The 27,950-nt window shown below is 36.2% G+C and overlaps 1 protein-coding gene and 1 pseudogene across 4 annotated transcripts in view; one reads left to right on the top strand and one right to left on the bottom strand.

Annotated features, from left to right (window-relative positions):
• Positions 1-924: 924 nt before the first annotated feature.
• On the bottom strand, positions 925-3,124 carry LOC306648550 (small ribosomal subunit protein uS7m-like; annotated as a pseudogene). The gene has a single exon. The product of its transcript is annotated as a small ribosomal subunit protein uS7m-like (transcript).
• Positions 3,125-24,276: 21,152 nt separating this feature from the next.
• Positions 24,277-27,950, top strand: part of BLM (BLM RecQ like helicase) — a gene marked incomplete at its 5' end in the record, with an annotated part of 85,589 nt that continues 81,915 nt past the window's right edge. For 2 of the 3 annotated variants that reach the window (XM_079126793.1, XM_079126794.1), the window contains 2 exons: positions 24,277-25,578; positions 26,555-27,267. In XM_079126793.1, coding sequence (XP_078982919.1) covers positions 25,481-25,578; positions 26,555-27,267 — 811 coding nt within the window. The remainder of the gene's footprint in view (positions 25,579-26,554; positions 27,268-27,950) is intronic. The other variant, XM_079126792.1, reaches the window with a different exon arrangement.

Genomic DNA, 27,950 nt, shown 5'->3' with positions numbered 1-27,950 from the left:
GTTCCACTCCTGGCTGTCTTGCTATATGTTGTGTCACAATTGTAGTGTTAAATTATTGTGTGCTGCAGAAATAACAAATTTCTTTATCCTTTGTGAATGGTCATCAGATCTTTAGTCATGGCTATTTTCTGTCTTGCCACAACTAAATTGCTTTATTCTGTTGCCTTTCTGGAAGTTTTGCGAGGTGTTGTGTCATAAAGGAGGTTCACAGAAACTATGAAGAGTATTCTGACAAATACAGATTTCTAATAACTTTGGACTAGGTAAGAATTTTTCAGAACTAATGAAAAAACTAATGGGTTCGTGAAATTGCCAACCAAAATTTGGAAGAAGAGAATTAATTAACATGAGCATAAGTGAAGTGATGAAAAAGTATTATTTAAAAAATGAAAAAAAATGTGTTATCTAGTCTTACTATTTTAAGATCAGCTGTTTAGCAGCCTTAATTCCATCTGTGACAATAATTTGCTTTTATCATATAACCAAACTTATTCACAGCTTCAAAGTGTTATTATGTAGATTTTGGATCACAGGCTACAGGGCATTATTCAGCCATCCACACTCACTTATAGAATTTTAATAATTAGCCAGGAAAAAAAATAATTAGCCAGATGAGGTGGCTCATGCCTGTAATCCTGTTGGCCTGGGAGGCTGAGGTAGGACCATCACAAGTTCAAAGTCAGCCTTAGCAACTTAGTGAGGCCCTGTTAGTGAGGCCCTGTTACTTAGCGAGACCCTGTCTCAAAATAAAATATGAAAAGGGCTGGCGATGTGACTCAGTGGTAAAGCACCCTTGGGTTTGATCCCTGGTACAAAAAAAAAAAAAAAAGAATTTTAATAATTAAACTGAAGATTCTTTTAGATTCTTTTAGCTCTCTATATGTACAGTCATATCAATTGTGACTATTAGTGGTTTTGCTTCTTTTCAGTTATTGCATGTTTCTCCCCCCAACCCCATTTTTGGTACTGGGGATTGACACAAGAGCACTTTACAACTGAGCTACATCCCCAGCCCTTTCATTTTTTATTTTGAGACAAGGTCTCCCTAAATTGCCAAGGCTGACCTCAAACTTGTGATCCTCCTGTCTTAGACTCCAAAGTGCCTGGGATTGCAGGTGTATGCCACCAAGCCCAGAAGTTATTGTACCTTTTATTTATTTGTTGTTCTTGCTTTAGTGCTCTGGCTTCGATTCCCAATGCAAGTCATATAAAAGTGGTGATAATGGGCATTCTGTATTTTTTTCCTTTAATTTCCTATAGCCAATTTTAATGAATGGTAGTTATTTTATAATGTGTTACACCAGTTCAGGGTGAAGATTTTCTAATAAATTTTTTTCTGACACTAAAATGCTTCCTTTTTATAGCATCCAAAGGCCCACTCTGAGGTAGAGGAAGAGAAAACTGGACCCTGAGTTTCTTGGAAGAAATCCCTAAGTTAACATCTTACCTCTTTACAGAGAGAGAGGACAGGGAGAGCTGGTTCTAGCCCCAAATAAGGTTTAATGGAGTAAACATTCAGCTCTATTCTTCTCAAAAATTACTTTCTTAACCCTCAGGTACTTTTCAACAGTGCAGTGGCTCATGAGGGTTTTTTTTTGTTTTTTTTTTTTTTTTGTAGCATGGATCCTGAGCTCCCCTGGGAACTTTTCCTCTCCCTCTACCACCAAGTGTAGTGAGCCAGGGCTCAGTTGGCCTTGGCCCTCTTGTACATGTTGTGCTTCCTCTTGATCACAGGGCCTTGGTTGTGAAAGGCCTGCAGAAGCTCTCGTGACAGCTTCTCTGGCATCTTGTCTACCAGTGCTTATTCTCTTGGCATTGAATGAACATCCATTTCATGGCTAGGAATCAGCGACATTGGTTGGCTCGGGGCACAGGGACCTGGTAGAAATGGCTACCTCACCAACCCAATCCAGACTCAGTTTTTCAGTGCTTGATGGAAGATGGTTTAGGGGTTGTGTTCTGTGGTTGTCTATTCCTCTCCAGAGTACTTCTTAAACTGCTTACTTTTCACAGATTCCAGAATCTGGTTCATGAGGGATCTGGTCAGTACTCTGTTTCCTCTTTTCATCATTGTGTTGGTGAATTTACTGATTACTAAGTCTACAAACAGCTTGTTTTCGTCATTGGGACTGTGTTGATGAACGAGTTTATTTGAGCTCCTGGTCATATTTCTTCTGCTTGTGAGCTCAGCTACAGGCTTGTGATAAAGTTCTCTGTAGTTAGGGGATCCCTGAATTCAGGAACATAGCGACTCCATCTCACCTGGGTTTTCCCTAGAAGTGGACAGACAGTACACTGCATGCCCAGTGAGAGAGACTTCAGTGTGGAGCTCTTGTATTGTTCTTGATCTAAAAGGAAAAGCTTTCCAAAGTTTACCTGACTGTAGATATGTTCATTTTTTTTTTTTTAATCTGTTTTTGGAGGTACCAGGTATTGAACTCAGGGGCACTTGACCGCTGAACCACATCCCCAGCCCTATTTTGTATTTTATTTAGAGACAGGGTCTCACTGAGTTGCTTAGCATCTTACTTCTGCTGAGGCTGGCTTTGTACTCGAGATCCTCCTGCCTCAGCCCCCCAAGCTGCTGGAATTATAGGCGTGCACCACCACACCTGGCAGATATGTTTATTTTTAAAAATATATAAATCCCTCTGTCAGGCTAGAGGAGTTCTCTTCTATTCCTTGTTCAGTAATTGTTTTCATCATGAATGGATTTCATTGTGAGTGGATGTTTAATTATCATATGCTTATTTTGTAGATTTTGAGAAAGTGATATTTCTGATTTTTCTGCTTTCATTTTATATTGTGATGAATTTTATTAGTTGATTTTTCTAATGCTGAACCAACCTTGCATTACTGAGACAACAGAACTTGGCCTATATAGTGTTTGAAAATCTTGAATTTTTTATTTGTGAATAAGAATTAGCCTGGAATTTTTCACTGTTGAATTGCCCTTGAAGGACTCATTTTCAAGATTGTGCCTCACAGCGTGAGTTGGGAAGTTGCTTCTTCTATACTTTGGAGTAGTTTATGTAAAATTGGAATATTATTGCCATAATGCTCAGAAAAATTCACATACCACTGTCTGGTCTTGATGTTATCCTTATGAATAGATTTCTTTTTTTTTTTTTAAACTGTAGATATAACTTCTTAAGTTTCTGTTTCTTTTTGTTGGTTTTGACAAATTAATCTTTTAAAAATTTACCCATTTCATATAAATTTTAAAATGTATTGGCCCAGTTGTTCATAACAGCCAATTATTATGTGTTAATGTCTATACCATATGTAAAGATTCTTCTTTCAATCCTCAAATTGTTTGTGTTCATGTTAGCATTCTGCCACTATAACAAAGTATCCAAGAAGATTAACTTATGCAGAAAATAGGTTTATGGTGGCTGTTGATCTTAGAGGGTCCATCTATGATTGATTGGTCCGTTTCTTTGGGCCTGTGGTGGTACATCCTGGTGGAAATGTGTGGCAAAACAAAATTGCTCACTCATGGCCAGGAAGCAAAAACATGAAAGCATTTAAGATGCTGTACCACCTCCCAGTAGAGTCAACCTGGGGAGTAAGCCTAAACCACAGGGACATTTGGGGGATGCTTATCCAAACCATAGTAGTGTCTTTTCTCTTGGTTTTGTTAAGTGTTTCAACAGAACAAAATTGGTTTATTAATCCCCTCTATTACATGTTTATTGTTTTTTACTCTTCTCTTTATAAGTTCCTTTTTTTTTTTTTCTATTTCCATTAGGCTTATTTTTTCATTTTCTAACTTCATTAGTTTCTGCTCATTAATTTTCAGTCTTTTTTTTTTTAATACTGGGGATTGAACCAGGGTGACTTTATCATTGAACTATAACCCCCTGCCCAGCTTTTTAAATTTTTATTTTCTCCCAGCTTTTTTAATTTATATTTTTGTTTTGAGATAGGGTCTCAGTGGCAGAAACTGGCCTTGAACTTATGATCCTCTGCCTCAGCCTTCTGAGTAGCTGGAGTTACAGGCAGGCATCACTGTGCCTGACTTGTTTATTTTTTTAAAGCAGCTCACTTGTTATAACTGATCTATAGTAAAGTATTTGCATTTTTAATGTGTTGCATTTTGATCCATTTGACACATGCATTCTCATCATCACTACAATCAGGATAATGAACACATTTGTCACTCCCAGAAGATTTTTCATGTCTCTTTGTAATTTTCCTCTTGCTCTTTTCCCCAGTCATTGATCTGGTTTCTGTCACTACAGTTTTTTTTTGTTTGTTTGTTTGTTTTGTTTTGTTTTTTTAAGTTGTGGATGGACACAATACCTTTATTTTATTTATTTATGTGGTGCTGAGGATTGAACCCAGTGCCTCATGTGCAAGGCAAGCGTTCCACCACTGAGGTACAACCCCAGCCCACTAGTTTTTGATTAATGAAATCATAGAGCCTGTTTTTTTTATTAGACTTCTTTTACATATAAAACATACACTTCTTTTTAGCATAATTATTCTTACATCAGTTTTTGTGAACCAAGTATAAAATTATAAACAAATTAGATAAAGGTAGCACAAAAAAAAGAAAATTAAAGCTACATCACACTTACATAATATCTATGAAAAAGTTCTAAAATATTGCCAAACAGAATCTTCCATAACATTATAAAAATATTAGCTCATGGCCAGGTAAGATTTATATGAGGAATGAAAGAATGGTTCATTATTAGAATCATTAATATTATTTGTCATGTTAATAAGCTTATCAAGAACACATGCTATATAATTACCAGAGGCTTTTTTACTAAGATTGAGGAAAAGGAAAAAATACCAATTCCTATTTGATATTGCACTGGAGGCTTAGCCAAAGTAATTAGATGAGAGGAATCAATCAGAGGCATGAGATTTGGAGAATAAAAAGTAGTACTGTCCCTGTTTGCAGATGATATGGTAATATGTCTGGAATACTGCACGTGATCAATAAGGAAAGCAACTCAAGAATTTCATAAGATGACAGTAGGCAATTAACATGCAGAAGGAAGTAGTCTTTTTTTTAAAAAAAATATTTTAGATGTTGATAGACCTTTATTTTATTCATTTATTTATATAAGGTGCTGAGAATTGAACCCAGTGCCTCACATGCTAGGCAAACACTCTACCACTGAGCCAAAATCCCAGCCAGGAAGACTTAATATACAAGATAAACAATATCATGAAGGGGGAAATTCCATTATAGTAACAATTAAAAGAAATAAAATATTTAGGAATTTAAAATCATATAAAACCTAAATGAAGAAATCTTTAAAGTACTTCTAAATGACATGAAAATTGCCTTAATTAAATAAAAAGACACCCACATTCCAAGATAGGACAACACATAAAAGTAATATTTCTACAATCTCAATAAAAATATTATAAAATACTGGTGCTAGATAAGTTGATTCCAAAGTTCATATAGGAAGAAAACATGCAAGAGTAGTTAGGAAAACACAGAGAAATATTACAGAGATTAGACTTTTAGATGTTGAAACAAATTACAGAACGCTTTTCATGAAAATATTGTACCACCAAGAGAATAGACTAGAAAGTCTGTAGTCTATCATTTACTTATAGAAATGTAATGTAAAGGTAATATCTCAAGTTACTGGGTCAGAGATGGATTTTGTAATAAATGATACTAGGATAACCTTATCATTTGGAAAAACAACTTTACATCTATACCTCATATCATACTCAAGAATAAACTAAATGAATCATAATTCTAAATAACTTTAAATTTTCTACCAGAACACAAATTTTCTATCACATAGGTGTAGGGAAAGGCAAGAAAAGAAAAAAATTAGAAATTCTTCATTACATAAAAGAAAAATACCATAAACAATGTTAAAAGACAGATGAGAAACTAGGAGAAAATATTTGTAGCATTTATTCCTAATGATCTGTTATCCCCAATCTAAATTGAGAGACAAAATACCAAAATTTGATAGAAAAATGACAGATTACATGAGCAGATACAACTTCAAAAAAAAAAAAAAAATTTTAAAACAGCATTGAAATCTATTTCTCACCTATCAGATTACCACACACACAAAAATTAAGTCCACAAGAAGGGCATAAATACAAGCTAATAAATCTATTTCAAGTAGGTAACATAATCACACTGAAGTTGGGTTGAAAGGACTAATCAAGTAACTTTTGAGTATAATAATTTAATTGTATAACCACAATGTAAAGAAGAAATACAATTGAACTATTCATAGTAGGTTTTTTGTTTGCATAGTGGTGAGAGTGAAATACTTCTGAAATACTTCCTGTAGTTCAGGATTGTGCAAATGAGTAAATATGTGATTGTTGTTCTGAGTTTTAAGATTTATGGATAAATCAATGAAGGGATAGATGTAAATATACAAATAAAGGTGTTTATATGTCTTAGATATGTATACTGAGAAGGCCTGGGAGCAGTGACACTCAAATAGCAATCACCATGCCCAGTGCCTAGATCTTAGATTTTAAATACTTATTAAAAAAACCTGAAAGCTCTTTGGAGTAATGGTTGGTTCTGTGACTTGAGGCAATCAAAGTCCAAAAGACTATAAACATCTTGTTCCAAAAAAAGAGTTCCCTGTAAATGATGGGAACATGTCATAGGACAGAACCACCAATAGATCAAAGAAGAAATCACAAGGGAAATTAGGAAATACCTTGAGACAAATGAAACAAAACCACATCATGCCAAAATTTATGGTATACAGTGGAAACAATGCTAGAAAGGAAATTTTGTTATAAATGTTTATCTTAAAAAAGAGCCAGGCACAGTGGTGCATGTTCATAGCCACAGATACTCAGGAGGCTGCGGCAGGAGAATTGTTTGAACCCTGAAGTTTGAAATTACCTGACAACATAACAAGACCCTGTCTCAAAAGCAAATAAATAAATAATAAAATAAAAAGCAAAGGAAAAGGTTTCAAATCAAAAGTATAACTTTACACTGGGAGGAACTAGGAAAGAAGAAAAGCCTTAATCCAAGCTAGCAGAGAAAGGAAATAATAGAGTTGAGACAAATGAAATAGAGAGTAGAATAACAGCAGAGAAAATCAACAAAACCAGGAGTTGGTTCTTTGAAAAGATTTTTAAAATTTTTTGATGAACCTTTAGCTAGATGAACTAAGAAAAAAAAAAGATTCAAACAGCTAAAATCAAGTGAGAAAGAGGACATTACAACGGATTTTGTTAGACTTAAAAATGTTTATAAGCTGGGTGCGGTGGTGCATACCTGTAATCCCAGCAGCTCAGGATACTGGGGCAGGAGGATTGCAAGTTTAAAGCCAGCCTCAGCAATTTACTGAGGCCATAAGCAACTTAGTGAGACCCTGTCTCAAAATAAAATATATTTTTTTAAAAAAGGGCTGGATATGTGGCTCAGTGGTTAAGCTCCCTGGTAAACCACCCACTACCATCCCCCCCCCAAAAAAAAAAAATAAAGAAGACATTCCTAATCCTCCTCAAACTCTTCCAACAAATCATAGATCTGATAAGGGACTAATATATAGACTATATAAACAACTATAGTTCAACAAATTAAAAAGAAATAACTGTCTTGAAAAATGGGCTAAGGACTTCAAACAGATGTTTTTTCAAAGAACATATGCTATGGTCAATAAGCATACAAAAATATGCCCATTTTTATCAATCATTAGAGAAATGCAAATCAAAATCAGGAGATACGACTTCGTAGCCATTAAGATGTCTAGTATGTTTTAAAAAACAAAGCCATGTACAGTAGTGCACACCTATAATCCCAGCTATGTGCAGGGCTCAGGCAGGAGGATTGCAAGTTCAAAGCCAGCCTGAGCAAATTAGCCAGACCTTGTTTTACTAGGGATGTAGCTCTGGTTTATCCTAGCAGCACAAGTTCCTGGGTTCAATCCATAGTATCACAAACAAGCAAACAAACAAACAAAAAACTAACCAGAAAATAATGTGTTGCTAAGTATGTGGAAAATTTGAAAGTTTTGTTTACTATTGAAAGAATTGAAAGCCAGATCTCAAAACAAATATTTTTATACCCATGTTCATAGGAGTACTATTCACAGTAGCCAAAGGTAGAAGCAACCCAGTCATTCTTTGATAAATGAAAAGATAAATAAGATGTAATTGCATACAATAGAATATACCACTAGAATGTGACTGAGCTTTAAAAGGAGGAAAATTCTTTTTTTTTTTTTTTTGACACCTGGAATTGACCTGGGGTACTTCAGTATCGAGCCACATCCCTAGCCGCCTCCTCCCCCTTTTTTGGTAGATGGACACAATACCTTTATTTTATTTATTTTTATGTGGTGCTGAGGATCAGACTCAGTGCCTCACACATGCTAGGCAAGTGCTCTATCACTGAGTTATAACACCAGCCCAAATAGGAAATATTTTAAGCGTCAAAATACAGCTGTCCCTTGGTATCTATGGGAGATTGTTTTAGGGTATTCCATAGATATCAAAATCCAAGGATGTCCAAATCCTTTATATAAAATGTCCTCTCAGTGGCAAGCTATTAGTTTTTGGTTTTCTTAGTACTGAAGATGAACCCAGGGCCTCATGCATGATGGGCAAGTGCTGTGCCACTGAGCTATAGTCCCAGCCCAGGGTACAGGTTTATAAGAATCTGAAAATGTTTTTATTCCTCATTACTTTCAAAATGATAGCTTTATTCATATGTATTTCACATATCATAAAATTCATCTATTTAATGTGTACAGTTGTCTTTTAGCCCAAAGAGAAAGCCCACAGCCTTTGCCATTGTCCCCAGATCCTCTCATTCTTCTGAACCCTAGGCAGTCTTATTCTTCTTTCTGTCTCTGTAGATTTGTCCATTCTTGTTCATTTTATGCAAATGGAATCACATAATACATGGCTCTTTGTGACTGTCTCCTTTCACTTAGCATAATGTTTTCAAGGTTCATCATCATTGTTATATTTTCTAGTTCTATATACCTTCCTATGATCAAATAATCCATTGTGTATATGTACCCATTTAATTTATCCACATCAGTTGAGGGCTGTTTGCCTTGTTTTCACTTTTGTGTTGTTATGCATAATGCTCCTGGGAATGTTTGTGTACTTGTTTGTATACTTGTGTTATGGTTTGGATCTGCAATGTTCCTCAAAGGCTCCTGTGTTGAAGACTTGGGCTCCAATACAATGCTTCAGAGGTGGGAACTTGGGGAAGTGATTGGATCATGAGGGCTCCGATCTCATTGATGGATTAATCTGTCATGGGTTCATAATTGAATGGTCTATTTTTTTAAACATAGAAGTTTTGGTCTTTTTTTAAAAAATTATTTTGTTTAGTTATTTTTATGTGATGCTAAGGATCAAACCCAGTGCCTCACACATGCTAGCACATGCCTCACACAAGTGCTCTACCACTGAACTACAGCCCCAGCCTTCGAATGGACTATTGAGAGGGTTGGAAACTGTAGGAGGTGGGACCTAGTTGGAGGAAGTAGGTCAGGTTATATCTTGTCCCCAGTGCTCTGGCACTCTCTTTATCTCTCTCTCTCCTTCTCCCTGCTTCCTGGCTGCTATGAAGTGACCAGCTTTGTGCTGCCACACTTTCCTGGCCAATGATGTTCTGCTTAATCATAAGCCCAGAGCAACAAGGCCAAATGGATTAAAACTTCTGAAACCATGAACAAAAGTAAGGCTTTCCTCTCTGAAGTTGATTTTCTCAGGTATTTTGTTATAGTTGCAAGAAGCTAACACAAAATAGATGTGTATTAGTTGGGGTTCTTTAGACAAATAGAACCAATTGTATATTAAAAGGGAATTTATTAAATTGATTCTTGTGATCAGAGGCTGGATAGTCCCACAATGGTGCCTGTACACTGGAGAGCCAGAGAAACCAGTAGTTGCTCAGTCTAAGAAGCTAGAAACCTCAGAACCAGAGGGATTAATGATGTAGCCTCAGTCCCAGACTGAAGGCTTAGAAGCTCCCTGGAGAGTTTCTGGTGTGAATCCGTATTGAAGGGCTAAAGAAGTTGAAGTCCGATGTTCCTGGGTAGTGACAGCCATAAAAGACACACCTGTACAAGAAGAATTGAGTTTGTACCTGCTGACAAACTTCCTTCTTCCATTTTTGTTCCAACCAGGTCCTTAGCTTATTGGACAGTGCTGCCCATATTCGGGGGAAATCTTTCCTCCTCAGTTTGTCAGTCATCTTTGGAAACACTCTTGGAGACACCCAAGGTGGTATTTTATTAATTTCCTAAGTATATCTCTCAATCTAGTTAACAATCAAGATTAACGATTACAGCTTATTTTCCATTCTTTTGGGTACACACCTAGGAATGAAATTGCTGTGTCATATAGTAATTCTATCTGTAGCCTCCAAGAGTACTGTACAACTTCACCAAACTGGCTAAGCCATTTTACATTCACACCAGCAGCACTTGAAAATTTTTATTTTTTTCCACATCCTCACTGACATCTGTTGAATTTGTTGTAGCTAGGTTTTAAAAATAATAGCTTCATTGAGATATTGTTTATCCACCATGAAATTCACCTTTTAAAAGTATACAATTCGGCCAGGTACACTGGTGCATGCCTGAAATCCAAGTGACTCAGGAGGCCAAGATAGGAGGATCACAAGTTCAAAGCCAGCCTCAACAACAGAGCAAGACCATCAATAACTTAGTGAGACCCTGTCTCAAATAAAAATAAAAAGGGCTGCGAGTGTTGCTTGGTGGTAAAACACCCTGGGTTGAATCAAGTATAATTCAGCATGGCTGGGGATGTAACTCAGTGGTAGAGCATTTGTCTAGCATAAATGAGACCCTGGGTTTGATCCTCAGCACCATGAAGAAAAAGTGTACAATTAAGTATCTTTTTTGTTTGTTTGTTTATTTGGGGAGAAGTACCAAAGATTGAACTCAGGGGAACTTGACCACTGAGCCATGTCCTCGGTCCTATTTTTGTATTTTATTTAGAGACAAGGTCTCACTGAGTTGTTTAGCACCTCACTTTTGCTGAGGCTGGCTTTGAACTCCTGATCCTCCTGCCTTAGCCTCTTGAGTCAATCACTGGGATTACAGGTGTGCACCCACCAAGCCTACCTTAATTTTTAAAGGATATTTGTGGAGGATGCTGGGGATTCAACACAGGGCCTTGCACATGCTAAGAACATGCTCTACCATGAACTATCACCCCAAGTGAGAGATCAATATTTTGTCCAAATGTTACACAATGATATTTATGTCTCCTGCTTGGAATTCCTTGGCTTTCTTGAATCTGAGGACTTATGTATTTAAAAAGTTCCAGGTATATTTTCAGTTATTAAGTCTGCCTTGTTTTCTCTCTGGAACTCTTGCTAGATTTATGTTAGACTTTCTTACTCTACCAGGTCTCTTCTTGTATTTTCTGATGTCTTTGTCTCTGCATATGCCTCTATTAAATCAGACTATGAAAGGTCTGAATTGTATTCTACTTGCAAGCTAGCAATTTAGCCTGCTACTATTTTACACACACACTCACTGACGAGATACAAGATTTCCAGGTCAGATACAGATGGTATATTACAGAAAAATGCACCAGCAATATCATACATTACTTCACCTTGCCCCGGTTCCTACAAGGTTTTATGAGGAGGACTGAAGAATAGTGCAGATCTGGTTCAGTGAAAAACAGGAGAGGAACCTCAAATTAGGAGACTCTGAACTTTTATGGAGTTGCTGGTACATCTGCATACCCTCCCCTATACATTACTCTGCAATGGAGACAGATCTACCCTGGTTCTGAAATGGAAGGTACTTTGATTGTTTCCCCTCTGACATGTAAAGAAATGTCACCTAGGAGAGACGTGAGAGGGCTTTATCATCACTACTCAGGATGTCTTTGGGAATGTATGGCCCAGATCTCTCTGGAAGGATCCACTATTATCTCTAGCTTTCGAGGTCATTTGCTACTAAACGTCCTTTGCTCAGAAGTCTTGGACCACAATGTAGAAATGTAAGAAATCCATGAAGAGTGTTATGGTTTTGATATGAGTTGTCCCTCAAAAGCTCATGTGTGAGACAATGCAAGAATGTTCAGAGGTGAAATTAGTAGATTATGATAGCTGTAACTTAATAAGTGGATTAATCTGCTTGAATGGATTAACTGGGTGGTAACAGTAGGCAGATAGTGTGTGGCTGAAGAAAGTAGGTCATAGGGGTATGCCTTTGGGGCTTTTGTCCCTAGTGAGGGAAATGCTCATTCTCTGCTTCTTGGCAGTCATGAACTGAGAAACTTCCCTCCACCACACCCTTCTGCCATGATGTTCTGCCTCACCTTAGGCCCAGAGCTATGAGGTTGACTGGCCGTGGACCATAAGCCAAAATAAATTTTTCCTCCTCTCATCTTTTTTTTTTTTTTACACCAGGAATTGAACCCAGGGGCACTCAACCTCTGAGCCACATTTCCATCCCTTTTATTTTTTATTTTGAGACTGGGTCTTGCTAAGTTGCTGAGTCTGGCTTTGAACTTATAATTCTCCTGCCTCAGACTCCTGAGCTGCTACTGGGATTACAGGAGCACATCACCATGTTCAGATCTAAATTGTTTTGTTGACAATATTGGTCATAGCAATACAAAGCTGCCGAACACAAAGAGGATCCTTAATGCTTTCATGTGCCTTTTCTGCTAGCCTACTAATTATCTCTTTAGCTTTGTGTAATCTGGCAAATCCATGTGTTAATTTTGGTTATTTTTTCATTCTTTAAAGTTCTTTTGGCAAGGTAATTTTTTCTGGTTTTCTGTTTCTTGCAGGTTCTTTTTTTTTTTTTTTTTTTTTTTTTCAGATTCTTATTAACTTGGATTTCCTTCTTTTCTTCCTCTTTCCCTCTCTCACAGTAATAAGGATTGAACTCAGGAACCCTTTACCATTGAGCTATGCCCCCAACCCCAACTCCCCACTTTTTGAGACAGAGCCTCACTAGGTTGCTGAGGCTGGCTGACCTTGAACTTGCAATCCTGCCTCAGCCTCGGAGTAGCTGGGATTATAGGCATGCACCACCACACCTGGCCCTTGCCTTTTATTTCTCTCAATGTATCCGGTTGCTCTATATTTTTATGTCTCAAAGTATTTGTCTCTGTTTACTAATTCTTTCTCATTCCTAGTGTCTTGTTTCCATGCTGCTTGGGTATGTTGCTAGCATTCTCCTTGAAAAACTATTCGTGATATTTAATTAATGCCTTGGAGAAAAGTTTATTCCTCCAGAGACAGTTTTGCTCTTGCCAAGTGCCTTGAGGTTAAACTCATTTTAATCTAAATTCATTGCTTTTTTTTTTTTTTTTTTTAATGATCCAGGTGATGAAAATTGGTTTGAAAAGTTTCAGGAGTTTGTGATTTGGGCATCTTCTGTAGTCATTCCTTCAGGAATAGATAACTTGTTTTATTTTCCTCTCTCTCTCTCTCTCTCTCTCTCTCTCTCTCTCTCTCTCTCTCTCTCTCTCTCTCTCTCTCTAAGTTGCCCAGGGTGGTCTGGTTCTTGTGTACTTTTTCTTCTGAATTCTTGGGAGTGCGGCTGGGGTTGTAGCTCAGTGGTAAAGTGCTTACCTAACACGTGTGAGGCACTGGGTTCTATCCTCAGCACCACATAAAAATTATTAAAATTCTTGGAAGTGGAAGTGGGAAGCCAATTGTCAATAAACCTTTTCTATAAAGGGTCAGATAGTAAATATTTTAGGCTTTGTGGACCAGACAGTCTGTATTGTAACTACTCAATTATGATGCAGTAGCAACCATTGGCAGTGTATGAACAAATGTAAAACTTTATTTACAAAAACAGGCAGCAGCCCAGATTTGACCTGAGTCATAGTTTGCACATTTATGATCTAGAGTATATTGCTTACTTATTATCCTAAAGACATTTGTTAAATACTGATTCCTTTTCCTATTTTCTTGTTTCATTATGCATCATATTTTGGGGACTATGTCTCCCCCCCTTTTTTAAGATATATAACATTCTTTTTAAAAAAGATATACACATTTCTAAATCATCTAAGTAACACCATCCTGGTGTTATTTAGAATTTTTGTCTCATGTTTTTGTCAAATTAATTTTAGAGGTACTTTTGTTAAGTTTTGTGAAATATTCTTAAGGTGTTTTAATTGGGAATTTTGTTGTTCCAGGAATTACTTCATGAAGAAATTTTATCTTTATGATATTTAGATCTTTCTTTCTTTTCTTTTCTTTTTTTTTTTTTTTTTAGATACACATGACAGTAGGGTCTATTTTGACTTATTTATACAAACATGGAGTATATCTTATTCGAATTAGGATCCCAGTCTTATGGTTGTGCATGATGTAGACCTTTCATTTAAGAACATGAAGTGTTCTCTGTCCACATCTTTATTTCTATCAGTCAAATTTGGTCACTTTTTTCATATCAGGTATGAATATCCTTTGTTAGGTTAATTGCTATATGTTTAATATTTTTCTTTGCTATTGCTAATTGAATACCTTTTAAAAACTGCATTTTCTAGTTATTATTACTAAATGAGAATGCATTGGCTTTTGGGAATTTATATTTATCTTTTATTTCACTTTCCTGAAGTTTTAATTAACCATTGTTATGACTGATTTTCTTTGGATTTTGTTGGTATATATATAATCAAGTTGTCCACATGTAATGATAATCTTCTCTTTTCTAGTTTTTCTATTTTAAACATTTTTGCATTGGCAAGAAAGTTCAATATGAGAGTGAAAATGAGAGAATAGTCTTGTTCCCGTCTTTTCCCTGGTTTTAATGGACATTCTATTGGTTCTTGATTTTAAAAACTTCTAATTCTGTTTTAATATGTTTGCTTAAAATGGTCTGAGTTTTATCTAATATCTTTTCAAAAATGTACTGGCGATAGATACTGTATGATTCCATATAGGTGTGTCAAGAAGTTTAAGAATAGCAAAACTACTCTAAGAAAGAGCAAAAGGAAGCCTCCTGTAGTGCTGAGAACATTGTGTGCTTTGATTTGATTGTTGTTTACTCAGTTATACACATAAGTGAAACTATTGAGCCATACACTTAAGTGCATTTTACTGCAGGTAAAATGGTAGATGTGTTTTTTAAATCAATTGATCTGATTGTATTGATTTTTATTCATTAAACTGTTGAGATGTTACATTATTAGTGATTTCACTTAATGTTGTACCAGCTTTCATTTCTAGGATAAGCCATAATTGATCACAGTTGTAAGGATCTTGATCTATTTCATATATTCTTTAACATTGTTTTTTAATTCTCATTCAGTAAATATTGCTTAAGTGCTAAGCACTTAGAAATCCTATAGGTTAGAAGACCAATAATGGCCCACATTTGCATGGTATTAATAATCTAGTAGAAAAAAATGGCCAAATAATTACAAAACTGAATGTCAAAATGCAGTTATGAGGAGCTGGGGCTGTAGCTCAGTAGTAGCACATGAGGGGCACTGGGTTCAGTCCTCCGTACCACATAAAAATAAATAAATAAAGCTATTGTGTCCATCTACAATTAAAAAATACTTTTTAAAAATGCAATTATGATAAGTAGTACAATTGCAAACTGTTATTGTAAGTGTATTATAAGGGAACTTTCCTTTATCAGACTTAATTTTACTTACTATCTGCCAGACACCATTCTTAGCACTTCATAAATATTAATTTATTTAATTTGCATAATAACTATATGAGGTGGGTAGGCATTTTAGAGATGAAGAATAATGATTTGTTCAGGGACACTTAGCTAATGAGTGGTATATTCAAAATACAAACCCATATAGTCTGCCTCATAGCCCCTACTCCTAACCACTGTTATGCTACTGCCTAAATTGACATAAGGACAAGTAGAAATGAACTGTGAAGAGCATCTGAAAGAAGGCATGTGTTTCAAGGAGGGTGGTGTAGTCAACTGCTTCATGTCCTAGTAGGTCAGGACAGATAGGAATGAAAAGAGTGTGTTGAATTAATTAATATGGAGATCATATTGACCCTATTCAGAGTGTTAGCATTGTGATCAGGTTAAAGCCAGATTTGTAAGAGAAGAGTCCTTGGGGGTAGGGGAATGGAGAGTGAAAGCTTCTTAAGAAGTTTGGCCCTGCAAGTAAAGAGACAGAGATCAGTAAGTATAGGAGACATAGGGGTCTTGCAGGTGTTGTGTTTTCTTTTTGATTTTCCCCAAAGGAAGAGTCTCTCATAAATATACAATCGAAAGGAAAACTAGTTGAGAAAGAGGACTAATTATACAGAGTAAGAATATTAAGTGTAAGTAATAGATTACATGTTTTGAGAAGATGGGAGATATGTTTGGGACCTAAATTTTCAGGTAGAGAACTTGAGATAGTCAAAGACAGTATGCTGGGTCCATCTAATGGTGGTCTTGCATGTTTGGCAGCTAGAAAATGAGTGAGTTCCATGTGGTGGTTTCTGCTTCCTCTGTGTCACAGAAAGGAAGTCATCTGCTGGAGAGCAAGGAATAGGAAATTTGGGAGGGTGTTTGTAGAAAGGGAGAGAATAAGTGGATCGGAGAAACAGTTTTGTGAGGCAGAGTTACAGGCTTCTTGGAGGTTGGCAAGCCTGCATTTATGTTTTTTTATTTTGTTTTATGAAGCTTTAGGATCAGACCATGTTTATTTTATCGAATGAATTTTGGTACTTTTTTTTTTTTTTTTTTTTGCGGTGCTGGGGATTGAATCCAGGGCCTTGTACTTGCAATTCAAACACTCTACCGACTGAGCTATCTCCCCAGCCCTTGGTACTTTTTTAAAAACCAAAGGCCGAATGTTTTCCCTGATAAGTGGAGAATGATATTTAATGGAGGTGGGGGTGTGGGGAGTGAGAGAAGAATGGGGGAACTTTAGATTATGTAGAAGGAAATGAGAGGGAGGGAGGGTATGAGAAATGGTGGAACAAGACAGACATCATTCATTACCCTAAGTACATGTATGATTACATGAATGGTATGAATCTACCTCATGTACAACCATAGAAACAAAATGATGTACCCCATTTGTGTACAATGAATCAAAATGCAGTCTGTAAAAAATTAAAAAATAATTTTAAAAACCCAAAACACTATTTTTAAATTCTTATGTTTTGACAGTTCATTTTGGTTTTTTGTTTCTTCTGTCAATATTGATGATTTATATGTTTATGAAAAATCTATTTAATTTAAATTTTAAAATCAGTGATTACACCATGATACTTAGGTTTCTGTTTTCCTTATGTTACATTTCACTTCTTTGTTACTTTTATCCTTCATATTTTATTTTACTATTTGCCCTTTTATTATCTTTTGCAAAAAATGATCCCTTGATATTATCAGTTCCCTTAATTTTTTCTTTATTGACTTTTCTGCCATTTCTCCCAAATTTTGAATAGTTATTCTTTACTCTAAGAGCTGTAACTTAAATAATTTATTCATTGTTTTCCTCTCCTTTGTCAAAGGTTATAGACTCCTGGTAGGACTTAGAAACCTATGAAACTGCTAGCCATGGTGGTGTAGACCTATAATCCCAGCTACCTGGGAGGCTGAGGCAGGAAGACCACAAGTTTCAGGGCCAACCTGGGCAATTTTGTGAGACCCTATCTCAAAATAATAAATAAAAAGGGCTGGAGATGTAGTTCAGTGGTTAGAGCATTCCAGGTTCAATTCCCCCAGGACTGGGAGGGGGGGGGGATCATTAAAATCTATGTGGAGCTGGGCATCATGGCACAGGCTTGTAATCCCAGCATCTTTGGAGGCTGAGGCAAAAGGATCACAGGTTCAAAGCCAGCCTCAGCAGTTTAGCAAGGCCCGAAGCAACTTAGCAAGACTCTGTCTGAGAATAAAAATAAAAAGGGCTGGAGATGTGACTCAGTGGTGAAGTGCCACTGGGTTCAAACCTGGTACCAAAAAAAGAAAAAAAGAATTTAAACCTGTGTGGAAAAAAAAAAAAAAACCCTCTGAAAGATCCTTGGAAAAATAGGCTTGGAGGCCAGATGATACCCAGTTTCTTTTCTTGTGGGAAATAATGAACTTATAAATTTTGACAAAATTAAGTCACACATTATTTATTTATTTATTTATTGTTTCAGGGGATTGAACACAGGGGTGCTTAACCACTGAGCCACATCTTCAGCCCTATTTATTTATTTATTTCGAAGCAGGGTTCTGATAAATTTCTTAGGGCCTCACTAATTTGCTGAGACTGGCTTTGAACTTGAGATCTTCCTACCTTAGCCTCACACGGGAGTTACAGGTATGTGCCACCAGGCTGAGCTAAAACCTCCACTTTGAGCACAATACAGGAAACAAATATCTGAGTGTTTCTTGTCACCACATGCTTTAGAATAGTCTTTTTGGCAGTCTATCACTTGATATCTGGAAATAACCATTTTATGACAACAAAAAAGAATGAAAGTTTGACCCAGAGAGGGAATTAGTTCTCATTTTGATAGATTCAAAAATGGTTACATCTAATTTCATTTATTTGAAAGAAAAGAAATTCTGCCCCCACCTTGTTTTAAACTTTGTTTTCTCCATCCCACCTGTTTTGTTTTTGTTTTTGTTTTGTTTCAGGGATTGAACCCAGGACCTCTTAACCACTAAGCCACATACCCAGCCCCCACACTTTTTTTTTGAGACAGGGTTTTGCTAAGTTACTTAGGGCCTCCCTAAGTTGGTGAGTCTGGCTTTGAACTTGCAGTTCTCCTGCCTCACCCTTCCCAGCTGCTGGGATTATAGGCATGTACCACCATCCTGGCTCACCTGTATTTTTTAAAGGTTATTTTATGTCTTATTTTTGTTGTAATAACTATGTATTTCTAGCAATAATCCTTTTCCCATTAATATTATACAATGTGTTTAATAGATTCAGTTAATTCAGATCATCAGTTGCCTTCACTTTTTAAAATTTTAGAACAGTATTACTATTTGAACAATTCTTAATAGCTGGTTTTAAAGATAAGACTTGAAACTTACTATGACTAATGATTAAAATCTTTTTCTATCACCTTAAAACTCCATAAAGATATTTCTCTTGAAAGTTGCCTGGGCCTTTTATCATGACAGTCTTTTTTTGTTGTTTTGTTTTTTGTTTTTGTTGTTGTTGTTTTTGATGAACCCAGGGATGTTTTACTACTGAGTTACATCCCCAGCCCTTTTTATTTTGAGATGGGTCTTGCTAAATTGCTGAGGCTAGCCTCAAAATTGTGATCCTCCTGCCTCAACCTCCTCACTGAGATTACAAGGGTGTGCCACCACACTGGCTTTCTGATTATCTTCATGGTAGTCTGCTTTGTGTTGCCGTGACTGAAATACCTGACAAGAACGATTTAGAGGAGAAAAAAATTTATTTTGTTCATGGTTTAAGAGGTTCAGTTCATGATCAGTCAGCCCACCACATTACTCTGGGTGAAGCAGAACATCATGGTGGAAAGGTGTGACAGAGGAAAGCAGCTTAGCTTCTGGCAGCCAGGAAGCAGAGAGGGAAGGGAAGGGTGAGAGTGAGAGAAAGAAAAAGAGATAGGGAGTGAGGGGAGGAAGGGACTGGGACAGATATAGTCCAAGGCTTATCACTGGATTAATCTAGCAATTTAGATTAGTTCACTGATGAGGTCAGGGCCCCACTCATTGCCTAACCTCCAACCTCTGAACCTTGCTACCTCAGGGATCATGCTTTCAAAACATGAACTTTTGGGAGGACATTCCAGATCCAAACCATAACAATCTTATAAATGTTCTCTGTATCTCTCAGAAGTAGGAGTAATTCCGTTTGTTACTTTTATTCTGATTTTTTTTTTCCTGCTTAGCTACTTGTAGGATTTAATTTTTTTTCTTTTAGTTTAATGTCACAAAACTACCTCTTATTAACATAATCTGGTTGTTAAATGCAAGTCCTCTCAATTTCTGGCCTAAGTTCTTTTTATTAATTCAAGACATTGTTCAGATAGAACTCCTTTAATCATTTACTTTTTGTCATTGATTTCTGTTACTATTCCAAGGAGTCTCTTGCTGTATGTGTGTGTGTGTATTTAAATTCAAGCTCTAGATGATCATTCTTTCATACCATCTTTTTACTGATTTATTTTTTTTCTTTCTATGTATGGATATATTTTTATAGCTTGGTTTGTTTTACTTATTACATTTTTTGTATTATTGAATCAGCTTTTTGCTTATTTCTATTACAATGGCATAACTTCTTTCCTATATATAAAAGAAAATTTTAATCATTTTCCAAGTTGTACTTATGATTCTTGTGGTAAGTCTAATTCAGAGTTTTATTTTTTAAGTTTCTGTGTTCTCCTTACTTTCTTCCTTTTTTTTTTTTTGGCAGTACTGGGGACCAAACTCAGAGCCTTGTGCTTGTGAGGCAAGCACTCTACCAGCTGAGCTATCTCCCCAGCCCTCTTCCTTTTCTTTAGTATTGTGAAGCTTTTCACTTTTCACTAGTCTCAATTTATTTGTTTTCAGTGAATTTTTCTTCTTTAATTTTATCATTGATTTTTGTGTTTGGGGTGAAAAGCTTTTATGTGTTTCAAATAATTTTATTAATATTTTAATAGAATTTGTACCCTGGACATACCCTATTGCTTCTCAGTGCTCACCAACTTCTTGAAAGCATTCCCATTGAAGGATTTTGGTAGGAAAATTCTATGTTGACTACCATGCTTTGGATTAGGACTATGGCTGGAGTAATACCCAAAAAGTAGTACATTTTAAAACTCGGGAAAGGTACTCCTAGAGCAAAGGCTGGAACGCATGAATCCATAATGTATCACTATAGTAATGAGATAGTTAATCAAATATATTACTGGGATGAGTAAATATACATACAAAATCATGCTGTGATATAATATAGAAAATCTCTTTTATTAGAATACCATGGCTGATTTTGATCTGAAAATAAATAAGATGTGGGAGGAATATCGAAAACTGTAAGGAATGATGCCATGGACCCTTTTGTTCTGCTTAGTGTCTGAAGGCTGAAAGTGTTTGTATTTCTGCCTCTTTGTCAGCAGTCTGCTTGTCTGATGTTGAAATTCTGAGAGGGCAATAGTCTGAGTTTACTCTATCATTTATGTTGGGAAAGACTTTCACATTGGACAGGACCCTAGAGACAGCATGCTTCAATAAAAGACCGGTGTTTTTAAAATGGGGAGGTGAGTTGGGCAGTTTTGTGCACCTATACACAGCTACTCAGGAGTTTCAGTTGGGAGGATTACTTGAGCCTAGGAATTAAAGTCCATCCTGGAAACACAGCAAGACCCTGCCTCATGGGGCAAAGGTGTGTACAAAAAAGTGTTAGACCTGATGAATGAATTCACTAAAGTCAATTCACTAAGTATTTAACTTGTAGCTTTTTTATATACCAATAACAAAATTACTGATAAAGCAAGCAGCCCCATTCACAAGCGAGAGAGCGCTTTCCCCCCCACTCCCTCCCTTTCACACACACACAAATAAATTTTGTCAAGGAAGTTAATGATCTCTACAATGAAAATTACAGAACACTTAAAAAAAGAAATTTTGAGAACATCAAAAACTGGAAAAGCATCCCATACTTATGGAATAGAATACTTAATATTGTTAAAATGTCATACTGTTCAAAGTGATGTACAGATTCAATGCAATTCCTAGTAAAATACCAATGATATTCTTCACAGAGTTAGGGAAAAAGCAAGGGGGGCAGTCACAAAATTCATATGGAACCACAAAAGACCTTAAATACCCAAAGCAGTCCTGAGCAAGAACAACAAAGTGGAGGCATTGTGATACCTGACTTCACAATATACTTATGAAGCTATAGTAATCAAAACAATGTTATTGGCATAAACACATAGACCAATGGAACAGAATAAAGGACCTAGAAATTCACACACTTACAGCCAACTGATTTTTGACAAAGGTAGCAAGCGTGTACATTGGAGAAAGAAAAGTCTGCAATAGATGGTGCTGGAAAAAAAAAAAAAAAGAGTGGTACTGGGGAAACTGAATAGCCACTTACAGAAGAAAGAAGTTAGATCTTTATTCCTTGCCATATACAAAAATTAACTCAAAATGGTCAAAGACTTATATGTAAGACCTGAAACTTCGAAACTATTAGAAGAAAATACAGGGAAGACGCTCCAGTACATTGGTATGGGCAGAGATTTTTTGGATATGATCCCAAAAGCACAGGCAGCAAAAGCAAAATTTGACCAGAGGGATTATATCAAACTAGAAAGTTTCTGTACAACAAAGGAAATAATCAAGAGTGAAGATACAACATACAGAATGGGAGAAAATATTTGCAAATTACCTATCTGACAAGGGATTAATTTCCAGAATATGTAAGGAACTCAGCAGCAAAGAAAGACAAATATTCCCATTTAAAAATGAACAAATCACCTGAACATACATTTTTCAAAAGAGGATGTATATATACACACACACACACACACACAGACGGCCAACAAATATGAAAAAATGCCCAACATCACAAGTTATCAGGGAAATGCAAATCTAAATTACACTGCTATATCATCTTACTCCTGTTAGACTATTATCATGAAGACAAAAAAATAACATATTAATTAGGATCCAGAGAAAGAGGAACTCTCACATACAATTGGTTAGAAATGTGATGAAAATAACCACCAGGGAAAACAATATGGAGTTTCCTCAAAACACTAGAAATAGAACTACTACATGATCCAACAATCCCACTACTGCATGTATATCCAAAGAAAATGAAATCAGTATGTTGAAGAGACATATGCACTCAGTAAACGTTGCAGGACTGTTCACAGCTGGGATATGGAATCAACTTTGGTGTCCATCAGTGGATGAATGTTTAAAGAAAATGTGGTATAATTTGCCCAATGAAGTATTATTCAGCCATAGAAAAAAACTAAATGCTGTCATTTGTAGTAACATAGATGGAATTGGAGGACATACATGAGATAAGTCAGACACAGAAAAAAACATTGCCATGTTCTCACATATAGATGGAAGCTAAAGTTGATTTGAAAGAAGTAGAGTATAGAATGGTTATCAGAGCCAGGAAAGGTGTTGGGTGAGAGAGAGAGAATAGTTAATGGGTACAGGGGTGTAGTTGGAAAGGAGGAATAACTTCTAATACTCTATAGCACAGTAGGATAACTGGTTGACAACAATTGAATGTCTCAAAAATAGGGAATTTTAAATGATCTGATTGCAAAGAAATGATGTGTCTGAGGTGAAAGATACTTCTGTCTGATGTCCTTATACTTTGCATACATGTATTGAAATGCCATGATGTACCTCATAATATGTACAATTAATATGTGTCAGTTTTAAAATATATTAATTTCTTTAAGGGCGGAGATGTAGCTCAGTAATGAGTGCTTGCCTAGCATGAGTGAGGTTCTGGATTCAGTTCCCAGCACTTTTTTTTAAAATGGAGAGGTTTATCAGTAAACATAGGTTCAGGCATAGTAGTAAATGCCTGTAATCCCAGTGACTTGGGAGGCTGAGGTGAGAGGATCATAAGATTGAGGCCAGCTTCAGCAACTCAGTGAGACCCTGTCTCAAAGCAAAAAGTAAAAAGGGCCAGGGGTGTAGCTCAGTGGTAGAGCACCCCTGGTTTCCATTCCTAGTACTGAGAAACAAAAAGGAAACACATGGATTGTAGTCTTGAAATACTATTCTCCAATAAAAGGAACTGGAAGTGACTGATTCCAAGCCTGGGGTAAAAAAATGTACAAGATGAGCGTAGAACATCTTTTCATACCATATAGTAAGGAATCTGACTAAGACAACTACGGTTATGGCATAAGGACTAAAGAGCCTACCTGAAATGCTCCCGCTGACCCTCCATGAAACACTTTCTCAAATACCTTAACTATTGGACTGAAACATACATAACATGTTTAATCTGTGATTTCTTAGTGGTACTGGAAAAAAATTGGTTGCAGCAGGGAACTTATTGTGAAACTGATAAGAGTATTCCAGCTAATGAATGAAGAAGGTATGACTAAATTTAAATGTCACCCTTTTCATAGGTGGGCTTCTAGAATGGTGGAGTGTGTGTGTGTAGGTTAATATTGGATGCATTTGATAATTGATGAATCTGGGTGATAGGTATGTAGGGGTTCGTGATACTTTCCTGACTACTTTTTAAAATTTTTGGTAATAACTTTATTGAGATCTAATTCACATACCAAGGTGAGTTACTCAGTGTTTATTAAATAATTACCTTTATTACCTAAAGCATCTTGAAGAAACAGCAGAAGAAATAATTCTTCTGGAGAAGGTAGGAGGAACTCTGTACCATACTCATCCTCATCCAACTCAATGTGAGTTTCCTCAAGTGAGTACAATTCAGCTTCTTTTCACTATCCTCTAAATTAAAACAGTTGATAAACATAGGTTATTTATGTTTGGAATTTGATACTGATGTACATATTTATAGGGTACAGTGTGATATTTGGAGAAATATTGAACAGGGTAATTGATCAAACAGGGTAATTAGCATGTCCATCACCTTGAACATTTATCATTTCTTTGAAAACAGGTTATTTTAATAATTAATGAGTGAAATGCAATTTATGCAAAACTTCATATTTTCACTAATGTCATCTAGTATTATTTAATCCTTCTAAAATACATGGCATAAAAATAAAAGTAGGTTTGTGGTAAAGATAGAGTGGGAAGGGCTAGAGATGTAACTCAGTTTTAGAGTACTTGCCTAGGCCCTGTGGAAGGAAGGAAGGAAAAAAAAAAGAAAGAAAAAATAGAGTGGGAAAAGGGGTTATAACTATAGCTAAAATTAAAATGTCTTCCTATACATAGATTACAACCCAACATTCCTTCCTCTCTCTCTTTCTTTCATCTAGGTTCGAACCCTGGGCACTTTACCACTGAGCCACATCTCCAGCCCTTTTTATTTTTTATTTTGAGACAGGATCTCACTGAGTTGCTTTGGGCCTCAATAAGTTGCTGAGGCTGGCCTCAACCTTGTGATCCTTCTGCCTCAGCCACCTGAGTCCCTGGGATTACAGGCATCCTCAGCACACCCAGCTAACTCCAGTAATTTTAAGGTGCCTTGAGCTGTACATTATCCTGGGCAATAATAGCTCAGTACCACTACAGTTTGTTACACAAGGATGTAAATGTGCTTGTAGAAGCATTCTTTTAGGTTGAAACCAGATGATTATAAAGCATGGTATCTTGCTGGTAAACCTTTGCACTCATTGGTGGTGGTATTCTAATAGCTATCGTGTTAATTTTAGTGTGTATGGAGGAAGATGGGGGAAAATAGGTAATTTTCTTATTCATGTGAGCCTTCATTTGGTTAAAGATTATATATTTTAAATGTCACCAAATGTAAATATCAAAACATTCTGTTGGCCACCCCCCCCCCCAAAAAAAAAAAGTCATTACTTGGGTATAGGAACAATGCCTGTTTGAATCAAGGCCTTTCTCTCAATAAATATTGTGACTAATGTAAAGTTTCTAAGTTCACTGACATTTTTCCCTCCTCACCATTTAGGATCATGGCTGCTGTCCCTCTAAATAATCTACAGGAGCAACTAGAGCGTCACTCAGCCAGAAAACTTAATAATAAATTAAGTGTTTCAAAACCAAAATCTTCGTAAGTATATTGACCGTTTTGCTGTCATAGGCACCACATGTCCTATAAGTAAGATCTCTTGTCTTTCAACTTCTTATTTGTACGTATGAGGAAATTAAGCTGAGAGGTTCAGTGATTTTTCCCATTTTGCAAATTGATGGTAGCATTAATTTAGCAGCATCAAGTAATAATTATGCAGCACCTTTGCACAGTTCCTGGTACATTATACTTGCTCAATAAGGAAGTAATAATGAATTTTCTTGTAAAGTTTTAAAACTAGGTATATAATATTTTAATATAATTTCTTTCCATTTCCAAAAGAGAGTATAATGAAACTACAGCTCTTCAGTTTTGTAAACTATACTCTAAATTCCCAACAATAATTTTTATTATATACTGTGCCCTCACCATTTACAGACACTGTTCTGGGTACTTGAGTGTAAAGTTACTATAGACTTTTGTGCCATTAAATCCAGCAGATAGTCAGGACTCCTGCCTCTTTACTTCTTCAGATCTCAGCAGAGCTAGTTGTTTATAATTCTTTTTCCCTTGACATTTTTATCAGAGTAGCAAAAAGTAGCCACATTTGAGTCTCTTTTCACATACGCTGTTACTTCCTTATAGAAGTGCTAGGGCTAGTAGCCTGAGAATAAAGTGTGGAAATGGCCTGGGAATCTCTCAAAACCGAATAATTAGCCTCTGAATAAGAAGAATCAGCATACAAATTATAACTTGTTACCTAATAAATTTTAAAATCACAGAGGGACATACATTTTTTTCCCACTTGTAATGTAACTAATATAACTTGTCATTAATTAGTAAAAAAAAAAAAAAAAAAATAGAGTATTGTAGAGTGAGTGGGTTTGTAGAATTCATCTAGGGGTTGGGGTTGTAACTCAGTTGTAGAAAGCCTGCTAGCACATGAGAAGCCCTGGGTCAGTCCCTAGCACCAACAACTAATGAATTTATCTCATTGAGTTTTTCCATTATTTTTCAGAGGTTTTACTTTTAAGAAGAAAACATCTTCAGATAACAATGCATCTGTAGCTTCTGCAACTAGCGTATCTGTAGCAAAAACGCCTGTGTTAAATGATAAAGATGTGAATGTGTCAGAGGCCTTTTCCTTCAATGAGTCTTTGTCCCACATCACAAATCAGCAGAACACAATCAACAATTTCTTTAAAAATGTTCCAGCAGGACAGCAAACCAAGGCTACTAGTTCAAAACCATTATTGCCAGATACATTGCAGATTCCACAGGAAGTTTTGTGTACTACCCAGAACACACCAGCTATAAAGAACCCCCTCAATGCTGCTTTCAAGAGATTAGAATTTAGTTCTTCATCAGATTCTTTCAGCATTATCAATGATTGGGATGATATGGATGATTTTGATACTTCAGCGACTTCAAAAGCATTTGCTACACCACACAAAAATCACTTCGTTAGAGTAAGCACTGCTCAGAAATCAAAAAAGGCTAAGAGAAACTTTATAAAACTACAGCCTCAAAAAACAAATACAGTAAAAACTGATTTAACTCCCTCCTCCTCTGAAAGCCAGCGAGTTGATCTGGCTAAGGACCAGAAGGGTGACTCAGAATGGTTAAGGAGTGGTGTGATCTGCATCGACGATGACCCCATTTCTGAAGCGCTTATAAATGAAGATACTCAGGAAAGTTACTCTTTGAAAACCCATTTGAGAAATGAACAAGGTAAAAGTTATTTTATCAATTAGTTTACAGTTACGTTGACTATATTTTTGTTTTTTTTTTATTTAAAACTAAGCATTGGGAACAGTAGTGAGAATAGATAGAGCTTTTATCCTTAAGGACTTTAGGACCTATTGAGATGCTTGTTGAATAATCTGTTGACTGCATTCTTGAGGCAGGACATACTGATGAATTAGAAAGTTTTATTCTGCTAATGTGATTTTCATATTAACACCACAGGCAGGTCTGTGAATTTATACATGAAGAAAATAAGGTCCACCAAGGTTAAAATGACTGGTTACTGATAGAACTGGAAAGTGAAACTAAGCCTTTCTACATATATAATTCCTTTTCTACATATGTAATTCCTTAAGGGCTTGTTGCCATAAATAATACACCAAATATTGATGTATAATATGATCTAATCATGCTGCTAAAGGGTAGCCAGGCACACTTAATGACAATATATTCTAAGAAATGTATCATTAAACCAGTTCATTGTTATGCAACCATCATAGAGGAAATTTACACAAACCCAAACGGTACAGCCTGCTACACACCTAGGAGTAGCCTGTAGCTCCTAGGCACAAACCTGTACAGCATGCTACTGGACTTACTACTATAGATGATTGTAACTGTAGTGCTTAATATTTGTGCATCTAAAAATACTAAATATAGAAAACATT

This window comes from Sciurus vulgaris, assembly GCF_902686455.1.
Source record: "Sciurus vulgaris genome assembly, chromosome: 2".
In the NCBI taxonomy this organism is placed as follows: domain Eukaryota; kingdom Metazoa; phylum Chordata; class Mammalia; order Rodentia; family Sciuridae; genus Sciurus; species Sciurus vulgaris.
The sequence above is the reverse complement of the archived record's forward strand: the minus strand, read 5'-3'. Positions and strand labels throughout refer to the sequence as shown.